We start from the raw sequence: 19,728 nt of genomic DNA on the forward strand, positions 1-19,728 counted from the left end.
ACTTTGGCTAAGTCCAAGTCGGCTTTTCTCTCTTCGGCCTCTGCGCCTGCTAAAGTGAGGAGCTCTGCCTTTCGGTCCTTTCGGGTTCAGGGTAGGGCCAAGGGCCAGTCCTTCCCGAGACATTCGGCGACCAAGGCCGCACCCAAGCCCAAGAAGCAAGCATGGAGTGCTCGGCGCCCTTCTTCCAAGCAGGAGGATAAGCCTGCTGCCTGATGGGACGGGCCTCTCTCTGGGGGACCCCAGAGTGGGAGGCCTACTTCTCCAATTCGCCCAGTGTTGGCACAATACCACCACGGATGCCTGGGTTCGAGAATTAGTCCCTCAGGGGTACGCCCTGTCTTTTCGGTTCAGGCCGCCCCACCAGTTTTTCTGTACGAGTCCTTCTCTGGACAAGACCAAAGCTGGTCAGATTCAGGTAGCTATAGAATCCTTGCTACAAGCAGGGGTCATTGTTCCCGTTCCGCAGTCTCAGCGCGGGACGGGGTACTATTCTACTCTGTTTCTGGTACAGAAACCCAATGGTTCTCATCGCCTTATCCTGAATTTGAAGTCTCTGAACAGATACCTCTGAGTTCCCAAGTTCAGGATGGAAACGTTACGTTCCATCATTCTGGCGATGGAACCCGGGGATTATATGGTCTCCCTCGATATCCAGGACGCCTATCTCCATGTGCCCATAGTACCGGCACATCAGCGGTATCTGAGGTTTGCCATCCTGAACCATCACTACCAATTTCGGGCGTTGCCTTTTGGCCTTTCCACGGCTCCGAGGGTGTTCACCAAGGTGATGGCAGTTATGGCTGCCCACCTTCGGGGTCAGGGTCTACGTCTGTTGCTGTACCTGGACGATCTTCTGCTGCTGGCGAGCTCCCCGGAGGTGCTTCTTCGACATCTCCACCTGACCATTGCTTGTCTTCAAGCACACGGGTGGTTGATAAACTGGAAGAAGTCCTCCCTGATTCCATCACAGCGGATGGTTCATTTGGGAGCCCTGCTGGATTCTCGTCAGCAACGGATTTTCCTGACTCCGGAGAAGGTCTCCTCCCTGCAGCTGCGGATACACAGTTGCCTGAGCAGTTGCCGCCTGTCGGTCCATTCAGCTATGAGAGTTCTGGGGTCCATGGTGTCGACATTCGACATGGTGGAATTTGCCCAGTTCCATTCCCGGCCCCTGCAGGGGCTGATTCTGTCGGAATGGAACGGGTTATCTCACCGGATCCGCTCTCAGATGCTGGTGTTGTCCCCGGAGGTTCGGCAGCCTTTGGCTTGGTGGCTTCAGACGGCGCATCTGGTCGAGGGGCGCCCCTTTTGGATCCCGGACTGGGTCCTGCTCACGACGGATGCCAGTCTCCGGGGTTGGGGGGCTGTGACCGGCTCATTATCGCTTCAGGGTCGTTGGTCCGCGGAAGAAGCACTTCTCCCCATCAACATCCTGGAACTGCAGGCTGTGTACAGGGCCCTGCAGTCGTCCGGCCCCGCTCTTCACGGAAGGGCGGTTCAGGTGCAGTCCGACAACGCCACCACGGTGGCGTACATCAACCACCAAGGGGGAACTCGCAGTCGGGCAGCAATGTCGGAGGTGTCTCGCATTCTTGCTTGGGCGGAGTGTCACGTTCCAGCGATCTCGGCAGTCTTCATTCCCGGAGTCCTCAATTGGGAGGCGGACTTCCTCAGCCGTCACGACGTGCATCCCGGGGAATGGTCGCTTCACCCAGAGGTGTTTCAGCTACTCGTGGACAGGTGGGGGCTGCCGGAGCTGGACTTGATGGCCTCCCGTCACAATCACAAGTTGCCCGTTTACGGGTCAAGGACAAGAGACGCAGGCGCCTGTCTGGTGGACGCTCTGTCGGTGAAATGGACGTTTCACCTGGCGTTTCTGTTTCCTCCGATATCCCTGCTTCCTCGGGTTCTGCGGAAATTCAAGCAGGACGGCGGCACGCTCGTGCTGGTGGCTCCGGCGTGGCCCAGACGTCCTTGGTACTCCGAGCTGAGGTGCCTCTCCATCGACGCTCCGTACCTTCTTCCTCAGCGTCGGGACCTGTTGTCTCAAGGGCCCTGCCTTTACCCGGATCTGGGTCGGCTGTCTTTGACGGCGTGGCTCTTGAGACAGCCGTCTTGAGGTCTAGGGGTTTCTCCAGTTCGGTCATAGGTACCATGCTTAGGGCACGCAAGCCTGCTTCCGAGCGGATTTACCACAGGGTGTGGCGCACTTATTTTCAGTGGTGTGAATCCAGAAACTATGATCCGCAGGTGTTCCGGGTTTCCAGAATCTTGGAGTTTCTTCAATCAGGTTTGGACCTCGGCTTACGCCTGGCCTCTCTGAAGGTTCATGTGTCTGCTTTGTCCGTGTGGTTTCAGCGACGGATTGCTACACTGCCAGACGTTCACACCTTTTTCCAAGGTGTTCTCAGAATCCAGCCTCCCTTCGTGCCTCTGGTGGCTCCGTGGGACTTGGCGGTGGTACTGCGGGTCTTGCAGGGTCCTCCTTTTGAGCCGCTTGAGTCGGTGGAGCTCAAGTGGCTGACGTTTAAGACCATTTTTCTCCTGGCAATTGCTTCTGCCAGGAGGGTTTCAGAATTAGGGGCACTTTCCTGTCGCCCCCCTTTTCTGATTTTTCACCAGGACAGCGGTGCTCCGCACTCGTCCTGAGTTTTTGCCGAAAGTGGTCTCAAAGTTCCACATTAATCAGGAACTTGTTGTGCCAGCTTTTCAGTCACCTGATCTTTCCGCTGGTGAGGCTTCCTTAGATGTAGTCCGGGCACTTAGAATCTACGTCGACCGGACTGCTTCGGTTAGGAAGTCGGATTCTTTGTTTGTCCTCTTCGGTTTTCACAAGAGGGGTTGGCCTGCTAACAAGCAAACGTTAGCCCGTTGGCTTCGTTCAGTTATTTGTGAGGCTTATGCACAGGAGGGTTTACCTGTGCCAGCCTCTGTTAAGGCTCATTCCACTCGTTCTGTGGGTCCCTCTTGGGCTGCTAGACGTGGCGCCTCCGCTGTTCAGCTGTGTAAGGCGGCTACTTGGTCTTCAATTCAGACGTTTTTGAGGTTTTATGCGTTTGACACCTTCGCCTCTCAGGATGCATCCTTTGGGCGCCGGGTACTCCTTTCAGCACAGGAGCGTCCCCGCCCTTAGTTGAACTGCTTTGGGACATCCCCAAGGTCAACCCTGTGGACCCCCTATGGACCCTGAAGTAGAAAACAAGAGATATGGTAAGAACTTACCTTTGTTATCTCTGTTTCTACGAAGTCCATAGGGTCCACAGGGAGCCCGCCCTGACGCACCTGGCTTCAAATGGGCTGTGTGGCTGGTCACCGGTTTTCCGTCTCCCATTTCTGTGAGTATGGTTTCTTGTGTGTTCCAGTCTTCCTTCTCTCTGTTTAGTCTCCTCCTCCGGCCTTAGCTGCTTACCAACTGAGGTGCCTGTGGCCGGGGGCGGGGTATAGAGGAGGACGGACCCAAGTGCATCCTGGGAGCAGCAAAGCTTTAACTGCGTGGTGTCCGTGGATCCAGATCCAGCTATACCCCAAGGTCAACCCTGTGGACCCTATGCACTTCGTAGAAACAGAGATAACAAAGGTAAGTTCTTACCATATCTCTTGTTTTGCAAAGTCATGTGGGCAACAAGTGACATCTTTGAAGGGTTATTGGGTATGATGTGTGTTTGGTAAAAAAAAATAAATTTAATCAACCATTCCGGCAGTGCCAGAGTGAGTCAAGTCTCTTACATGAGCCCAACTAATTAAAGAAATAAGTGTGGGGAATTCTTTTGGAGCCTGTTATACATTCAGACTTCAAAGTGTTGATGGTCTTCTAAAGAGTCTATCTTCAGCCTCTGGTTCAGCATTTCAGCCAGGCTCAGCAGCCGCTTGGGGAGCTAAAGCAACTTTCGGTTGGGTTTACCAATTTCCAGATGTTTTGCAACATATCACATCTTGACAGTAGTGATGCTGCATGCTTCTAATCTGTTTGTTGTGGTGGTGACTTGATTCCTATTGGACGGCTCTGTGTCTAACTCCTGGTCAGGCATAATGGATGTTTTTTCCCCAGAGACACGGAACAATTATTCATTGGCAGCTGGGTGCTGCAGTCATTTAGAGAGGTTGGGGGTTTACTGTACTTTATACTTCAGTCTTTCTTTGGTATCCGAGTGGGATGACTCCTTCTGGCATAGCTTGGTCAGCGATTTGGGCATGACTAAGGGGGATTTGTTTGGGTGTCCATGGATTTTATGAATGCTTCCTGTCTTATGTCCATATGTGAGGACCACCTACAATTTCTCAGTATGGCCGCTTTGCTTCTAGTTTTAGGGGCTCCCTATTTGTCCTCGTGTCAGCTCTGCGAGCCTTCAGCAAGGACATGTCCTCTGTGGTGGCACTTCTACATTAAAATGGTTCATGGTAACTGGGTGAAATCCTGGTAAAAGCCTGTAGTGAAGAAACTGATTTGTCATATCCAGTATGCTGTCCAGCTCCTGCATTCACAGGGCTGAGTTATCATCTCTGACCCCTCAGGTGTTCCTGAGTTTTCCATTCCCTCCTCCCAGAGTTGTTTCCGCCCTGAGGTGTTGCATCATGGAGGCATGCTTGGGGTACGTGTCTCCTCACAAGTCCATCTTTCCAATCCATGCCCTTGATGCATCACCATGAGCACTTAAACATTGTTTTTTTAAGTATGAAGCATTTAGAGTCTAGGCAGATATTGCCACATTGGGGGATTATCAGAAAAGTCAGGGGGGCAGTTGCAGCCACAAGGCAGAAGGGTATGCTTGTCACTGAGGACAGAGGTCTTGGCTCTGTCCTTTCAGTATCCCGAATGTTGGTAGTGGACATCTGGGAGGTGGACATTGTAAAGCATCAATACCTAGTTTAGGTCGTCCCAACAACCTATGATCCTTGTGAATTGTGGAAGGAATATGACTATGGTTGGTCTTTTTTGGGTACTTCAAAGCGACCGTGGGTCTGATTTGCAGAGAGGCAGCAAAACCAAAGTGTACAGGGCTACCTGCGCAGACTGCCATGGGTATAGTTTTTCATTCTAAAGCGATCCTTCACTTCACATTTGTGTTTCTTTGGGATATCTCTACATCTATGGTAACCCCATACCCCCACCCCCAATATTCTGTAGAAGAAAAGGAACCAGAAAAATTTGGTTGGTTGTACATTGAGAGACAATAGGTGAGCAATAAGGAATCCATACCTATCCTCAGTTCCTGTCCCTTAATTCATTACTGATTTAGAAAGTAATTTTGTGGAAAGTAGAAACATCCATTGTTTCTCCTTCATCCACTAGGGGACACTGGAGCTTCATGACAGTGGGGTATAGACGGTGGGTTGAGTTGAGCCTGGCACTTTAAAAATCTACAAGTGTGACTGGCTCCTCCCAGTTCTATGCCCCATCAACCCCAGTTTTTAGAATGTGCCCGAGTAGAGCCGGTGCACAGGGGCTGTCTACAGCCCTTATATTAATTTTTATATGATTTGTAAAAGAATCAAGCAAGAGGACAGGCAGACTGTTAGCTGTGACAGTCTGCCTGCATCGTGGGAGCCGCCAGAGAGGGGAAAACACGGCTACTGCAGCCTGTGTCCGGTCACCCTATGGAGGGGAGGCTGCTTTAGGCAGTTAGGAGTCATCAGACTCAGCGGGGCCCGCCACGGCTAACACTGGCTTGTGTCCGGGTCCCCGCTCTCCCCTCACTGCCCAGCGCTCTGGCCGCAGCAGCCCGGTGAGTAGCACACCTCTCCTGACTAGCAGGAGAGGTGAAAATAACTGCTGGATCTGAAAACAGCGCGCGGCTGTCAGTGCCACGCTGGTGTTGCGATAGAACACCGGCGCTGGCTGTTAGGCGCGCTCACAGCAGTCCTGCCTCTGCGTGCCGGTGCTTGTGTAAAAGGCACCGGCACGTTTATCACTGGCGGCGGTCGTGCCGCTGGTCCCCGCTGTCAGTGCGGGGACACAGAATAAGTGTATGCCGCGCGCATACAAAGCGGCGGCCATTAGGAGGAGGAGCTTATAGGTCCCTCCTCCTCTTCCTCCTTCACTGCCTGGGCTAGTTTGTCGCGCTCGGAACGGGAGTGGCGCCTCAGAGAGAGGAGCTTCTACATTCCCTGAAGGCACTGAGCGGAGGGGGAGAGGAGAAATCTGACAGCTTCTACAGGGGGTCTGTAATTACAGAAGGTGGTTTTAACTACTTTCTGGTCCTATTGACTGCTCCTCCCTTATATGCCTGTCTGCCCCTGTTACTGAGTTGCATTATTCTTGAATTCTGCTCCTCCTATACTGCTTCCTACCATGCTTAGGGCTAGAAAACCGGTAACATCAGCGCATTATCATCGCATTTGGAGGGCTTATATCTCCTGGTGTGAAGGTCGTGGATCCTCCACTTCCTCTTTTCATTTACCACGTCTTCTTCTTTTTCTTCAAAAAGGCCTCGATGCGGGGTTACGCTTGGGATCGCTTAAAGTGCAGATTTCTGCTCTTTCTATTTTTTCCCAGCGTCGCCTAGCTCTGATTCTGGAGGTTCAGACCTTTTTTCAAGGGGTACTTAGAATTCAGCCCCCCTTTGTGCCACCCATGGCTCCTTGGGACCTGAATCTTGTTTTATCTTTTCTTCAGTCATCCACCTTTGAGCCTTTGCAGGAGGTGGAATTGAAGTATTTGACTTGGAAGATGATCCTTTTATTGGCCCTGGCTTCGGCCAGACGTGTGTCTGAACTTGGAGCCTTGTCCTGCCGTTCCCCTTACTCTATTTTTCACGAAGATCGGGCGGAACTTCGTACCCGGCCTTCCTTTTTGCCCAAGGTGGTCTCGGGTTTTCATCTGAATCAGCCGATTGTAGTGCCAGCGTTGTCGGACTCTTCTGGGGATTCTCACTCCTTGGATGTGGTTCGGGCACTTCGCATTTATGCGTCCCGTACTGAGGGGCTACGTAAATCAGAGGCTCTGTTCGTCCTTTATGATGCTAATCGGCGTGGCTGGCCTGCGTCTAAACAAACTGGCCAGGTGGATTCGTCTGACTATTCGTCAGGCATATGTTGCTTCTGCTCGACCACCGCCGGTATCCATTTCTGCGCATTCTACGCGCTCTGTGGGTACTTCTTGGGCGGCACGTAGAGGTGTCTTGGCTTCACAGCTTTGTAGGGCAGCGACGTGGTCTTCGGTTCATACTTTTGTACGTTTCTACAGATTTGACACTTTTGCGGCTTCTGCTTTGGTCGTAGTGTCTTGCAGGGCGTTCAGCACTCTCCCCCCCCAGGAGGGTAGCTTTGGGACGTCCCCACTGTCATGAAGCTCCAGTGTCCCCTAGTGGATGAAGGAGAAAACAGGATTTTGGTACTTACCGTTAAATCCATTTCTCCGATTCCTCAGGGGACACTGGACGCCCACCCAGTGCTTCTTGCCTGTTCTCAGTTGCTTGTTCTGCTTCAGTTCTGATGCAGTTTGGTCTGTTTTCATTGTGTGACTGTTTATCACTGCAGCCTGCTGTGTTCTTGCAGTGTGTCAGTATGTTGGATGTTTCTTTTCCTGTTCTCCTTCTCTGTTCTTCAGTCTGTTCTCCGTCTCCTCTCGGGCTCAGTTCTTTAAAACTGGGGTTGATGGGGCATAGAGGGGGAGGAGCCAGTCACACTTGTAGATTTTTAAAGTGCCAGGCTCAACTCAACCCACCGTCTATACCCCACTGTCATGAAGCTCCAGTGTCCCCTGTGGAATCGGAGAAATGGATTTAACGGTAAGTACCAAAATCCTGTTTTTAGTCCGGGATAAAGTTTTTGTTTAATTTCTATTTTCACATTTTTTCTTTTTTTTATATATATTTATTAATTTTTTTAGGCTAGTATGGTTCTTAAAAGCAGAAGTCTGGGGACATCAGAGCTCTTTCAAGCCCAACAACAGTTTGCTGCAAATCAGAGCAGTCTCATGGACCATACGATGCACATCAGTAAACTGGACCAGTATGCACAACAATTAGAAAGAGAGTTGGAAACTTCTAAGAAGGTGAGAATAGTTTTGAGCACAGCTGATGAGTGCATTATTGTACTAGACCACAGGTTCTCAAACTCTGTCCTCAGGACCCCAACCAGTGCATGTTTTCCAGGTCTCACAGATTTGCAAGTGAAATAATTATCTGCACCTGTGGATCTTTTAAAATATGTCAGAGTAATGACTACACATGTGCACCTGCTGGGTGACCTGGAAAACATGACCTGCGTGGGGTCCTGAGGACCGAGTTTGAGAACTACTGAACTAGACTGATGTATTTTTTAGACATCCTTAAACTGTTTCACAACACTGCACCAATAATAGCACATTGTTTTTCAGACCACTAAAGAAAAAGAGAATCAAATGGCCAAGCTTGAAAACTTGATGCAGGAGCAGCAGGAGAGACTTGAAATCTTGCAAAATGAGCTGGAGAAGTCTGCAAAATCTGTGTCCCACCTGCAGCAAGAACTTAGAAATCAGGAAGATCTAAAAATGAATCCTAAAATGTCAGTGTCCATTCAAACAGAATCTATGTCTTCCAGTTCTGGGGAAGAAAAATGTGATGCAGAACAAAGGCCTGATGTTAGTGAGAAGGACAGTGTTCACTCTCTCACTGCCCTAGTTATGGACTTGAAAGAAAAACTTGCAGAATCGGAGACCCTCCGTGAGCGTTTACGTACGAAGGTTGATGAACAGATGCAGGAGTTTGAAAGCGAAAGATCCTCCTGGGAACAGAGACACAACGATATGGTTGCAGGTCTCACTCTTCGATTACAGCAAGCAGAGGAGATGGCAGCTCAGGACAAGCACGAGAAGGATCGTCTGAACCAAGAACTTTGTGATCTGAAAGACCATTTGAAGTTGGAAGCTGATAGCAGCGTAGCACTGAAACTGCAGCATAACTTAGATTTACAAACGTATATACTGAAACTGCAGAACCTAGAGGAAGAAAAAGCAGCGTTGAATCAGAGGCTGTGCAATCTCCAGAAAGAGGACCACGATGAGACAAAGCTGCTACAGAATGATTTGATAGCTGGCAACTTCAGACACGAGTTGGAAGATCTTAAGAAGACTCTAAACAGGGTCAAAGCGAAGAAGGAGCAAGATAACTCAAAAGAAGCAGAGCTGAATAGAGTGGAAGATGATGAACTAAACCCTGCCACTTTGGCCTTGGCTTCTATGGATAAGTACTTGATCCCCAGCCACCCACATCAGCTGTTAGAGCTGTCCGATTATTCTGCTGAGCACAGCCGACTTGAATTAGATAGTGACTTTATACTGGAACAGAGTTTAAACTCCACAGTTGAAGGAAACTTTAATCTCCTCTCTTCTCCTATGCCCATTACTGGTGTCTTAGCAGGCGGTGCTTCTCTTGGGACACTTTTGGATCCCGAATCCTTTGCTATCTATCTGTCTAACAATGTTGAGACTACTGATGAGACGCTTGAGCAGAGCCCTGTGTTTAGTGAAAACCTCGTTGAGAGAAGCACCGATCTCATGGGGCAGCTTCAGGACAAAGAGCAGCAGTTACAGAAGTGCTCCGATGCACTGGATGACGCTATCCAGAAGTGGAGAGATGTCACAGCCGAACTCACTGTGACACAATTAGAGCTGGAGAGAGAAAAAACTATCCAGAAAGGATATTGGGAAGAAGAGCGAAGACCATTAGAAAACCTGAAAAAAGAGAGAGATGATTTAAGAATACAGCTAAACGAGCTACAGGAACAGAGATCTTCTACGGAGGAAGAGTTAGCACTTTTTGTAAAAGAAAAAAAAACCTTAGAAAGTAGCCTGCGTCATGTGGAGGGTGAGTTGGACAAAGCCCTTGAGTTAAATAAAAATCTTCAGAGCAGTATGGAGGACTCTGAAAAGGCACGAGAGCGCGAATGTCAAGATTTCGATAATAAACTCAACGCCAAAGGCCTGGCGCAACAGTTGCTACAAGAGGCAATTAAGAGAAATGAAGCTGAGTTCACCCATAGAGAGGGGATCTTACGTGAGGAATTGTATTTACTGAAGCAGGTGAAGGAAGATTTAGAAAGCAGGTTGCAGAAAGAGGTGAGTAGGATATGTCTCATTAAGGAATTAGAACCACGATAACCTTTATTAACGTTTTAATGAAAATTCTTTATATAGTCTGATTTTCAGTGACAACTATGTTCATGTTTTGCATGGAAATTTTATCTCTTAATAAAGCCTGGTTGGGTACGGGATAAAGCTTAACTCCGTATTTAATGCTGGTCCACTGTGACATGGCATTGCAAGAGCACCTGCTTGGACTGCTGTATTATTTTCCAATAGTAGTAACATTTCCCTAATGCATGTGGCCATAATTAAAGTTTCCACATTCAGAAGCTCTAATTAATAGGCTACATGCCACCAAATTTACAAAGTATACAATGATTCAGATGAGGACACAGTGACGGGGATAACGCAGATTCACGATTATCTGGAATCTGTGCATGTGTCTCGGCCAAAGAGATGATCCGATGCTGCGTCCTTTGACACAGCTTGGATCAGTAATGCACGCAGGCATGACCCCTCCTGCTGCATTACCATATAACAGCTGCTAACGTGATAGCATATGCGTCCGCAGCTGAACCACCCCCTCTGTTTTGCAGTGATTTACTGAAACGCAAGTGATTTTGGAAGCTATACTGATTTATGTTCTGTAAGTGAGTCTGCTCCTGATAATACCCCATTCCAAACAGTGTGAGAATACGCTGCCTGCACTGTCACTTACTCCTAATTTGTATAGTTATCCAGGTTATAGGTGAGTACACTGTAAAAAAATAAAAATAAATGAAGGCTGCAGGTGTACTTCAGGGTCCAGTCTTCAAGCCCGGCAACGCAGGGTATCCCAGCTAGTACAAAATCAGTATAAATATAATTTTCCTCTGACTTGGTTTGGAAGGCTATAATAGTGCTTCAGTTATTCCCTTTGCTCAGAAACCAGGAAATATCCTAATTGTCTTATGCGTCTGCAGGTTCATTGTCTGAATGCAGAATGCCAAACAAGCATAGATATTTCTGAAAAAGGATCAGAGGAGAAGATGAAACTATTAAAACAGGTATTTCATGTGTTTAGGAATCATTGGTAATGCGCATACACACTGTCAGAGTTCCATGGTCAATTTGAATAATATCGTTATTGTTTAAATCTACCAGTTTCTGGCCATTTCAAACAACCAAACGATGGTCGATGCGTGGGAACGGATGGTCTATACCGACCATCGCCCGTCCCGTGCATGCAGGCCAACCTGGTCGATATCGACCAGGTTAGCCTGGTTACTATAGGGACTCTCGATCGTTGATCGAGGATCGTTATAGTAGTTGAGAGGTTGGTGCATGTGCTGGATGTTTAATAACTATCATCCAGCACATGTAGGACGATCAGACAACGATATCTGATCGTTGTCTGATCAGATATGCACCAATACTTTGTAACTTTTCTGGTTGCCTCTTCTGTTTTCTATAGTCTTTGCTGAAATGCTTTAATGTAAAGTCTTAATGATTTGTCCTCTGCAGGAGCATGAAGATGAAATGAACCTGCTAAAAGACAGTCATGACAAGGAGCTACAAAAGATGTATTCCGATCTGAACACAGAGAAACAGAAGCTCCTGGATGAGCTTCAGCAACAACTAGAGAGAACTCATCAGACAGAGCAGGCTCTGCAACAGGTGCAGGTATAACCGCTACTTATGGCCTATAGATTGATTATACACTTTTAGAGAGCTCATTAGGCAGAATGGGTTATTGCTACATTTCAGAACTTTTTTTTTTCTAACCATACTGGAATTTTTTTTATTTATTTTAAGCTATGATTTATGTTATAATATTATTATTTTAGATTAGTTTGGTTAATTTTGCTTCTGTTGTACACTTCTGTCACCTCTGCAGGCTGCTCATAGTATGGAAATGGAAGCTCTGCGTCTTAGCCTGAACAACATGCACACCGCACACCTAGAACTGAGTCAATCAAACCTCCAGAAGGAGAAGGAGAATGCCCTGATACAGCTGCGTGAAACTTTGAACGACAAACGGGCACAGGAGATGGCTATCCTTCAGGGCAAGCATCAGTTTGAAATAGAGCTGCTGCGCGATCAGCATAATCAAGCATTGAAGGATTTACGGGATGAACTTTCACAGAAGATCTTACGTATACAAGAACTTGAGCTGCACATGGAAGAAAGTGCTGCAGAGCATTCAGAACTGCAAGAAAAGTCTAGGAAAGAGGTGGAGACTCTGCAAGAGCTTTATGAACAGGAGAAAGAAGAGCTTAAAAAGCAACATGATCTCCATTGCCAAGAAATTAAGGAGCTTCGTGGTCCGCTTGTAGTGGAAGCATCGCTGCAACTTGAACACTCAAAGAAACTGGAGCTGCTACAAGAGGAATGTGCTATTAAGGTGACCGCATTGCAAGAACTGCACGTGAAGGAAAAAGAGGAGCTGCAAACACTTCAGTCACAAGAGAAAACACTTTGGGAAATGCAGCATTCCCAAGCGATGGAGGAACTCAAAGAGAAGCTTTTACAGGAGACTCTGCGGAGCACGGAGTTAGAGCAACTTCATGTGACAACTGCACGGGAGATCATACAATCACAGGAGCAACACGACAAAGATCAGGAGACTATGAAAGATTTTCATTTTCGGGAGAAACAAGAGTGGGAGAGGCTGCAGAACCAACATTCTCAAGAGGTGAAACTGATACGGGAGGATGTTTCAGAGGAGACTTTACAGCAACATCAAATACACTTGAAGCAGATAAGGTTGGCCAAAGAAGAATGTGAAGAAAAGTTGTTGCAACTACAAGAGCAGCATAAGAGAGAGAGAGAGTTGATGGAGGAGCATCATGTTGTGGAGAAGCAAGACTGGGAAAGGCAGAGAGAGCAGTATATCCAAGAGTTGAGGCAGCTGAAAGAGGAGCTTTCCCAGGAGATGATAAAGCAGACGGAATTGCATACAACAGAGATTGATCAGCTTCAACAGAAACATTCCAATGAGATACAGCAACTGCAAGATCTTCGTACCAAGGAGAAAGAGGAGCTGGAGGAATTGCAGCTTCAGAAACAGAAGTGGGAGGAAATGCAAGACCTTAGTTCCAGGGAAATGCTGCAGCTTCAAAAGCAATATAAAGACATGGAATCTCTTCAAGATCTGTATGTTCAAGAGAAAAAGAAATGGGAGAAGCAGAAGGAAGAACATTCTGAGCTGATAAAGCAGTTACAAGAGGAGATTGCAGGTAAAACTTTACAGCTGCAACAGGAACATTCAGAAGCGATGAAGCAGCTTCAAGAGCAACATAGCAAGGAGATCAGAGACGTTCATGAGCAGCATTTGCAGGAAAACGAGGAGTGGGAGAAGGAGAGAGACCAGCATTCTCAGGAGTTGGACATTCTGGTTAATCAGCATTCGCAGGAGCTGAAAGGTATTGGAGAGGAGCTTTTACAGGACTCATTGCATAAGCAAGAAGAACATGAAAAGTTTATAGAGCTCCTCAAAGAGGATAGCGCAAAGGAAATATTGCGTCTACAGGAACAGTATAGTTCTGAGATGCAGAGAATGAGGGATCTTAATGCACAGGAGACACAGTGGGAGAAACAGATTTACCAGCATTTCCGGCAAACACAAGGTAATACCTTCTAGGATGATTGATCGGAAAGAATGTAGAGGCATCAAAAGGGCTACAGTAAGGATATGGACAGACTGAAAGAGCGTCCTGCAATGTGTAAAAATTTAGTGGGGATAAACAAGCGCAGCAATTCCCATCAGTTTAATCTATTTATTGTATCTGTATTCTCTGCACACCTAATCCAGTTCCTATCTGCATTTATAATAGGCATACACTAGTAATAAATATTATATAAAGTTAACTGATATTTCCACAACTTAGATAGCTGGTGTCCCACATGTCTGTGCTGTCAGAGATTTTGTTCCAACAGTAACCTTTAAAAGAAATGTCAATCTAAATAACATGCACTTGTAAGTAATGCTTCCAGATGAGCTGTTATAATTCCTTTATTGTTATTTTGTTTGTCTGTGTACTGAGGCAGCCAGTTCTGAAGCACAATGTGCGTTTTTGACCACTTGTGACACCCTGTTAAATAGTAAAGTCTAATGGTGCATACACATGGGACGACTGTCGATATTGCTGAAAGATATCCTGGGTGTGCTGGATGATCAATATAGATCATACAGCCCAGCGACCCGCGATCAACGATCGGGGGTCCCTATAGTAACCTGGTCGATATCGTCCAGGTAGGCCTGCATGCACTTTCGATATACGATATCTTTATCGTCCATACGTTCCCGCGCATCGCAGGTAGTTGGTGGGTTGGAGGCACCGAAGAATGAACGATAACGATATGATCAATATCATTCATACTGTGCATTTTTTTTTTTTTTTGAATCCAATAATTTTTTATTGTTTTTTGAATTCACAGTAAATTTACATTGTAAAAACATTGTAAATAAAACAATAAAAAAAAAAATAGTACATACAACAGAAAATAAATGTGTGTGGTCTGACTTCACATCATCTATGCAACATGTATACTGTATAGCTTCCTTCACATGAATTGTAAGCAACAAGTAGATTATTTTGACATATAAATATATAGCGATATCTTTTCACACAACAATATTCCAATACTTTGGTAATGTAACCCCCTGGAACTAGGCATTAAACAGGCCAGGCACATCCATCCTTGAGCAACTATGTGGGCAATCGAGCCATCTTTCCCAGATAGCATAATATGTCTGCACTGCATTTCTGGCGGTATAAACATACTTTTCATGTGCAGCAACCGCCCCAACCAGAGATAACATGTTCCCAGGTTTGGCCCAGAAGTTGCCATCCACTCCCTTGCTATGCAGACTTTGGCAGGCGTACAGAGATTAGTAGTGTATCGTATGGCATGTTTATCGATTTTTGTCTGCATCAATCACAGCCAAAATGCATTCCGTAGGGGTAAGGATATCTTGAGGTATACCCGTAGAGATAATAACACGGAGTACCCCCTGCCAAAAGAAATTTACCATAGGACATGACCATATTAAATGCCAAAAGTTCCCCTCAGATGAATTACATTTAGGACATTTTGAGTCCGTCAGTAGTCGGACGTGTATCATATATACTCTGTATTATAAAGTATTGTATCTGCTGGTTTCTAATAGACGTGGTGGCTCAGTGAGGGCTAGCAAGAGCTGCTCTCCAGTCATCCTCCTCCATTACTCCAACATCATTTTCCCATGGCTGTTTTAACTCAGACTTATGATGCTTGATCAATAAGTTAGAGTAAATCACAGATATTAAGCGGCCAGAACCAGCAGATTACAGGAGTCTCCCATTAAAACCTTATTGCAAAGATAGAGGAACTTCAGAGAACTGGGCATTGATAGCATGTCTAAGCTGAAGGTATCTAAAAAAGAAATGGTTGGGGACGTCAAACTCTAGACGCAACTGATGAAATGACTTTAGCGTTTCTGCCTGAAATATCTGCCTAATAGACACTATATACCCCACTGACCCCAGGCCTCACCAACCTGAAGAGCAGAGAGCTCCCTGAGACAATTAGCATGATCAAGAGGAGTATCTGGATCTATGCCCTCCGCCTCATATTGTGCATTTTAATCGTACCGTGTGTACGCACCATTACTGTAAAACAGCTTCTCTATGAACATTGATTTGTTTGCCATTTTTATTTTAGATGGACTTTTCTTTCTTTGCAATGAAAACATAATACAGAATATACTGTCGAAACTAGAAAATAGTGGCATCAAGGCTTAGAGTTGCAGGAAATGGCATTTTAATTTTAGCATTAACCTGAGTAATTTTAAAAATAGTTTTGGCTAGTAATGTGGTGTTAAAATCTACTGTAGTGGGAATAAATGATTCTCCCGTGTAACTTTTTGCTGTTTTACCAGGTGTGTTCGATGAGCTGAGCATTGTTGATCAGGCACAGGTGACTGCTTTGCTTGAAGAGAATAAAAATTTGAATGACTGTCTCACACAACAGGAGCAGGTATTAGACTTTATTCACTAAATATTGCAATTGCATGATTAAAAAAAAATTAAAATAAATTAATTAAATCACTATTTTTATTTTTTGGACTTCTCATAGAGACACTAATATTATATGCATAATTTAAGTGTCTTACAAATGTCTCCCAACAGGGGAATAATTTACAATGTGGTTACAATGAGTTAAAAATTCATTCAACTGAAGAAATCCAACTCTTCTGGTCTCAGATTGACAGCTCCCGTGCAAGTCGCCAGGAACTGAATGGTACATCGACTTGCATATATAAGATTTTTGGTGTCTATGCTCGATGCTGCTGGTTAATGGGTTGCTTATTTAAAACCTAACGCAAGAACCTGTTGTAACATCTCCCGCTTTAGAGCTGAAGGAGAACCTCAGAGCGCGCTCTGCACAGCTGGAAGAGATTGAGAAGATGAAGCAGGACTTCCAGCAGGAACGATCGCTGCTTGAAGCCGAACACGAGAAGGAAATGGTGGAGCTGAGGATTTACTTTGAGCAGATGTCCAGAGCCGCTGAGGAGACCTACAGAGAGGAGCTGAAAATATTACACCAGCGCCTGAGAGAAATGAACGATGAGGAAATCAGTGTTCTAAACAGGTTGGTTTCATATCTCTTAATTTTTTATTTTACACTAGGGACACAGGATTATGGGTATAAGCCATGCTTCTAGACTTTTGAGCCTGGGGAAAAAGTTAAAATAAACTTCTCTTTAGTGGATCATAGGCCCAGACATGGTCCCACAATGTCAGGTGTGTCCTTAGGGGTAGGTTTGAAGACCACCCTAGGGGCCAATGATTTTGTTTGCAGGAAAACTGGTGCCTTACTACTTTGCTCATTAGTGCATGCAAAGGAAAGGGATAAGTAAGAGCATTGTTTCAGAATTTAGGTCCGTGTACAAGGGGCCGCCGCAGAAGGCAGGAAAGCCGTCTTGAATGCGGCCCGTGGAAATAATCTTGTCGGACCAAAGAGAATGTCCACAGAGTGAGGAAGAGCCTCCAGAGCCTTTATAGGGTCCAAGTCAGCACGTCAAGAATGAAGCCAGAGGGCTCTCCTAGCCGCGACAGAGGAAGCTGACACTTTGGAGACTAGGATACAAGTTTCAAGGGCTGCCTCATCCAGATAGGAAGCCGCCTCCTTAATATGCGCCACTAAGGACAACAACTGGTTCCTGGGAGTACCAGAGGGGAGAGAGTCCTCTAGGGCGTCCATCTAACTGCCGATGACCCTAGCCACCGAAGCGGAATAAATCGCCTTGAGGAAGATTTCCAGCTTCCTAACCATCGGGTCCTTAAGGGAGGCAGTATTCGCAATAGGAAGGGTAGAATTTTTTACTAGGTGGGCCATATGCGCTTCCACCGGAGGAGGAGACTTCCACTTGTGACTCTGTTCAGCAGGGAGCAGATAAAAGGCCTGAAAGCGTCTATTAGGAATGGTCCAAGCCTCCGCTAAGATATCCTCCAGCTGTTCTGATTTAGGGAACTCTACCCAAACCCGCTTTTGTCGCTTGAAAGCTGGAGCCTTGGACCTAGGGGCCGGCTCCTCATCCTGCTGAAAAAGTTTAACTGCCTTAATCAAGGCCTCTACATCCACTTTGAGATGAGGATTCCTCTTGGACAAAGGAGGCTTCCCTATCTGAAGCAACGGACCCGACCTTCTCTAGGTCTGAGGACACCCGAGTCCGAAGCATAGGTTGAGTGAGGCTTAGTGCCTTCCTGCCAGGATGGTCCCCTTTTGGAAGAACAGTCCTTATCCAGCTTCTGCTGGAAGGAGGCCGTCACCTGCGCCAAGCCCTGAACTGACTGAGAAGGAACTCATTCATGGCGGTTCCAAAACAGATGCCTGCAGATTAGACTGCAGAACTATGGCAGGGTGGGGCCCCATCGGAGGGAATGCTGTCAAATGGTCAACAAGTTGCGTCATTACCTGTGACAGCCAGGAAGCCCAAGCCAGCTCCTGGCGCATCTGTGGGACACCGAAATCCGAGAACGTCCTAGACTGGATCCTACGGGGAGAAACCAACAGAGCAAAGTCTACAGATGCGTAACACAGGAGCTTCCGTTTCCTTAGACACCCCTGTAAGTGCTTTGCCTTTGGAATACATGGTACAATCCAAGGCAAACCCCACACACGAGGCTGTAGTAAGAGATGTGTGCAACAAGGGGAAGGTGCAATGGATTTAAGGCAGCACAAAGTAACAAGTGGGGCGTAATAATGGGGGCACAGTGAACCCCTCACCCTGTTAATACAAGGGTTAATTGCCAGTACACAGATACTGTAGGACAGGAAAAATGACAGGCAAAGGGATAGAAAAGAAAATACCTTTCTATAAGAACAAGCACACAGTACATTCAATGCAAAATAATATAATGGGCAGTGAGTGCTCAACAGTCCAAGACCCAGTCGGTTGGAAGGAGCTAAACTGCATAACCTGACCTGAGAGTGAGGTATACAGGGAGACGAGGAGCCCAGCTCTCCAGAGATCAAGGAGCAGCCGGCTAATGGACAGTAAATGGCTGCTCAGCGTCTCTTGTGGGAGGGAAAGGAGGAGGAGGAGAAACAACCTTGTGGTGTAAAGGAACGCAACCGGGGCCGGGAGGAGGAGCTAACTGGGAGAGACCACCTCCTCCTCCTCCTGACTGAGATCCCCCAGGGCAATGGCAGAGACCTGGCTGGAGGCGGATGAGGAGGAGGCTAGGCTGCTCTGAGATCTGTTAAAGATTAAAGGTGCATACACACGTAACGATCTGTACCACCAACGACTTTAAAGATATCTTTGAAAGATATCGTTCATAGATCGTTCAAAGATCTTTCAAAGACACCTTTCAGTGAGTCATCCTGCCACATCTCTGAACAGGGAAAATTGACGATATCATCCAAGTTGGCCTGCATGCATGGACTATGAAAGATATCTTTATCGTCCATGTGGGAACGCGCATTGTTGGTCGATAATTCACTGACTAAAAATTAACGATGTATCGTTCAACGTTATCGTTCAGGAAAATCGTCCCGTCTGTATGCAGCATTACTGTTTGGTGCCCAGTCCTCCTGTACAGCCCTATTCTCCCAGCGTTGCCCCTGTGTCCCCCTATGGACAAGAAGAAGAAATTCTGTTTCCTTATCCAGTGAAGGACTGCATAACGGTGGGTTTCGTTCTGATCGAAATGAAATAGTACTCACATGTGACCAAAATGAGTGAGTACAAATTAACACTTTATTTACAAGTAACAAACAACATACAAAGTATACTGTATACTCAACTTTTGTCTAGGTATTCAGATGACACCGGTAATTCATCATCTCCAGCATAAGATGTACTTCATCTTATCTTCTGGGGAGCCCTCGTTTCACAACGCCCAGGTAGTTCAATTTACACTGCAGGCATCCTAACTGCAGACTTAGAGATCCATGCACGAGCTAAGAGCCTTTGTGTACCTCTGATTTATATACCCTAGTATGGGGTGGTGGCTGTCCGGATATTAAGCCCATATTAATTACATACAGTGCTATTTATCAAGCACTGATTGGTCCAGCATAGCATGAACCATGCTTATCTCTATTGCACATGCTCCGTAAGCACTAAGATATACTCAAAGGAATACAGTAATGACGTATCCTAGTATGTATGGAGATGAACTCTATTTGAACGCTCCTTTGTGTGTAGAGTATGGACATCACTAACAGTTACCCATAATGCTTAGCATCTCTAC

At 46.5% G+C, this 19,728-nt stretch overlaps 1 protein-coding gene across 6 annotated transcripts in view; it reads left to right on the forward strand.

Annotated features, from left to right (window-relative positions):
* PCNT (pericentrin) overlaps nucleotides 1–19,728 on the forward strand; it is a 201,463-nt gene that overhangs the window by 15,487 nt on the left and 166,248 nt on the right. For 3 of the 6 annotated variants that reach the window (XM_088476398.1, XM_088476400.1, XM_088476401.1), the window contains exons 5-12: nucleotides 7,829–7,993; nucleotides 8,318–10,036; nucleotides 10,966–11,049; nucleotides 11,507–11,665; nucleotides 11,880–13,611; nucleotides 15,906–16,003; nucleotides 16,156–16,267; nucleotides 16,381–16,618. In XM_088476398.1, coding sequence (XP_088332524.1) covers nucleotides 7,829–7,993; nucleotides 8,318–10,036; nucleotides 10,966–11,049; nucleotides 11,507–11,665; nucleotides 11,880–13,611; nucleotides 15,906–16,003; nucleotides 16,156–16,267; nucleotides 16,381–16,618 — 4,307 coding nt within the window. The remainder of the gene's footprint in view (nucleotides 1–7,828; nucleotides 7,994–8,317; nucleotides 10,037–10,965; nucleotides 11,050–11,506; nucleotides 11,666–11,879; nucleotides 13,612–15,905; nucleotides 16,004–16,155; nucleotides 16,268–16,380; nucleotides 16,619–19,728) is intronic. The other 3 variants (XM_088476399.1, XM_088476403.1, XM_088476402.1) reach the window with 2 other exon arrangements.

The sequence above is a fragment of the Taudactylus pleione genome, unplaced genomic scaffold (genome assembly GCF_031769625.1).
Source record: "Taudactylus pleione unplaced genomic scaffold, aTauple2 ptg000188l, whole genome shotgun sequence".
Lineage (NCBI taxonomy): Eukaryota > Metazoa > Chordata > Amphibia > Anura > Myobatrachidae > Taudactylus > Taudactylus pleione.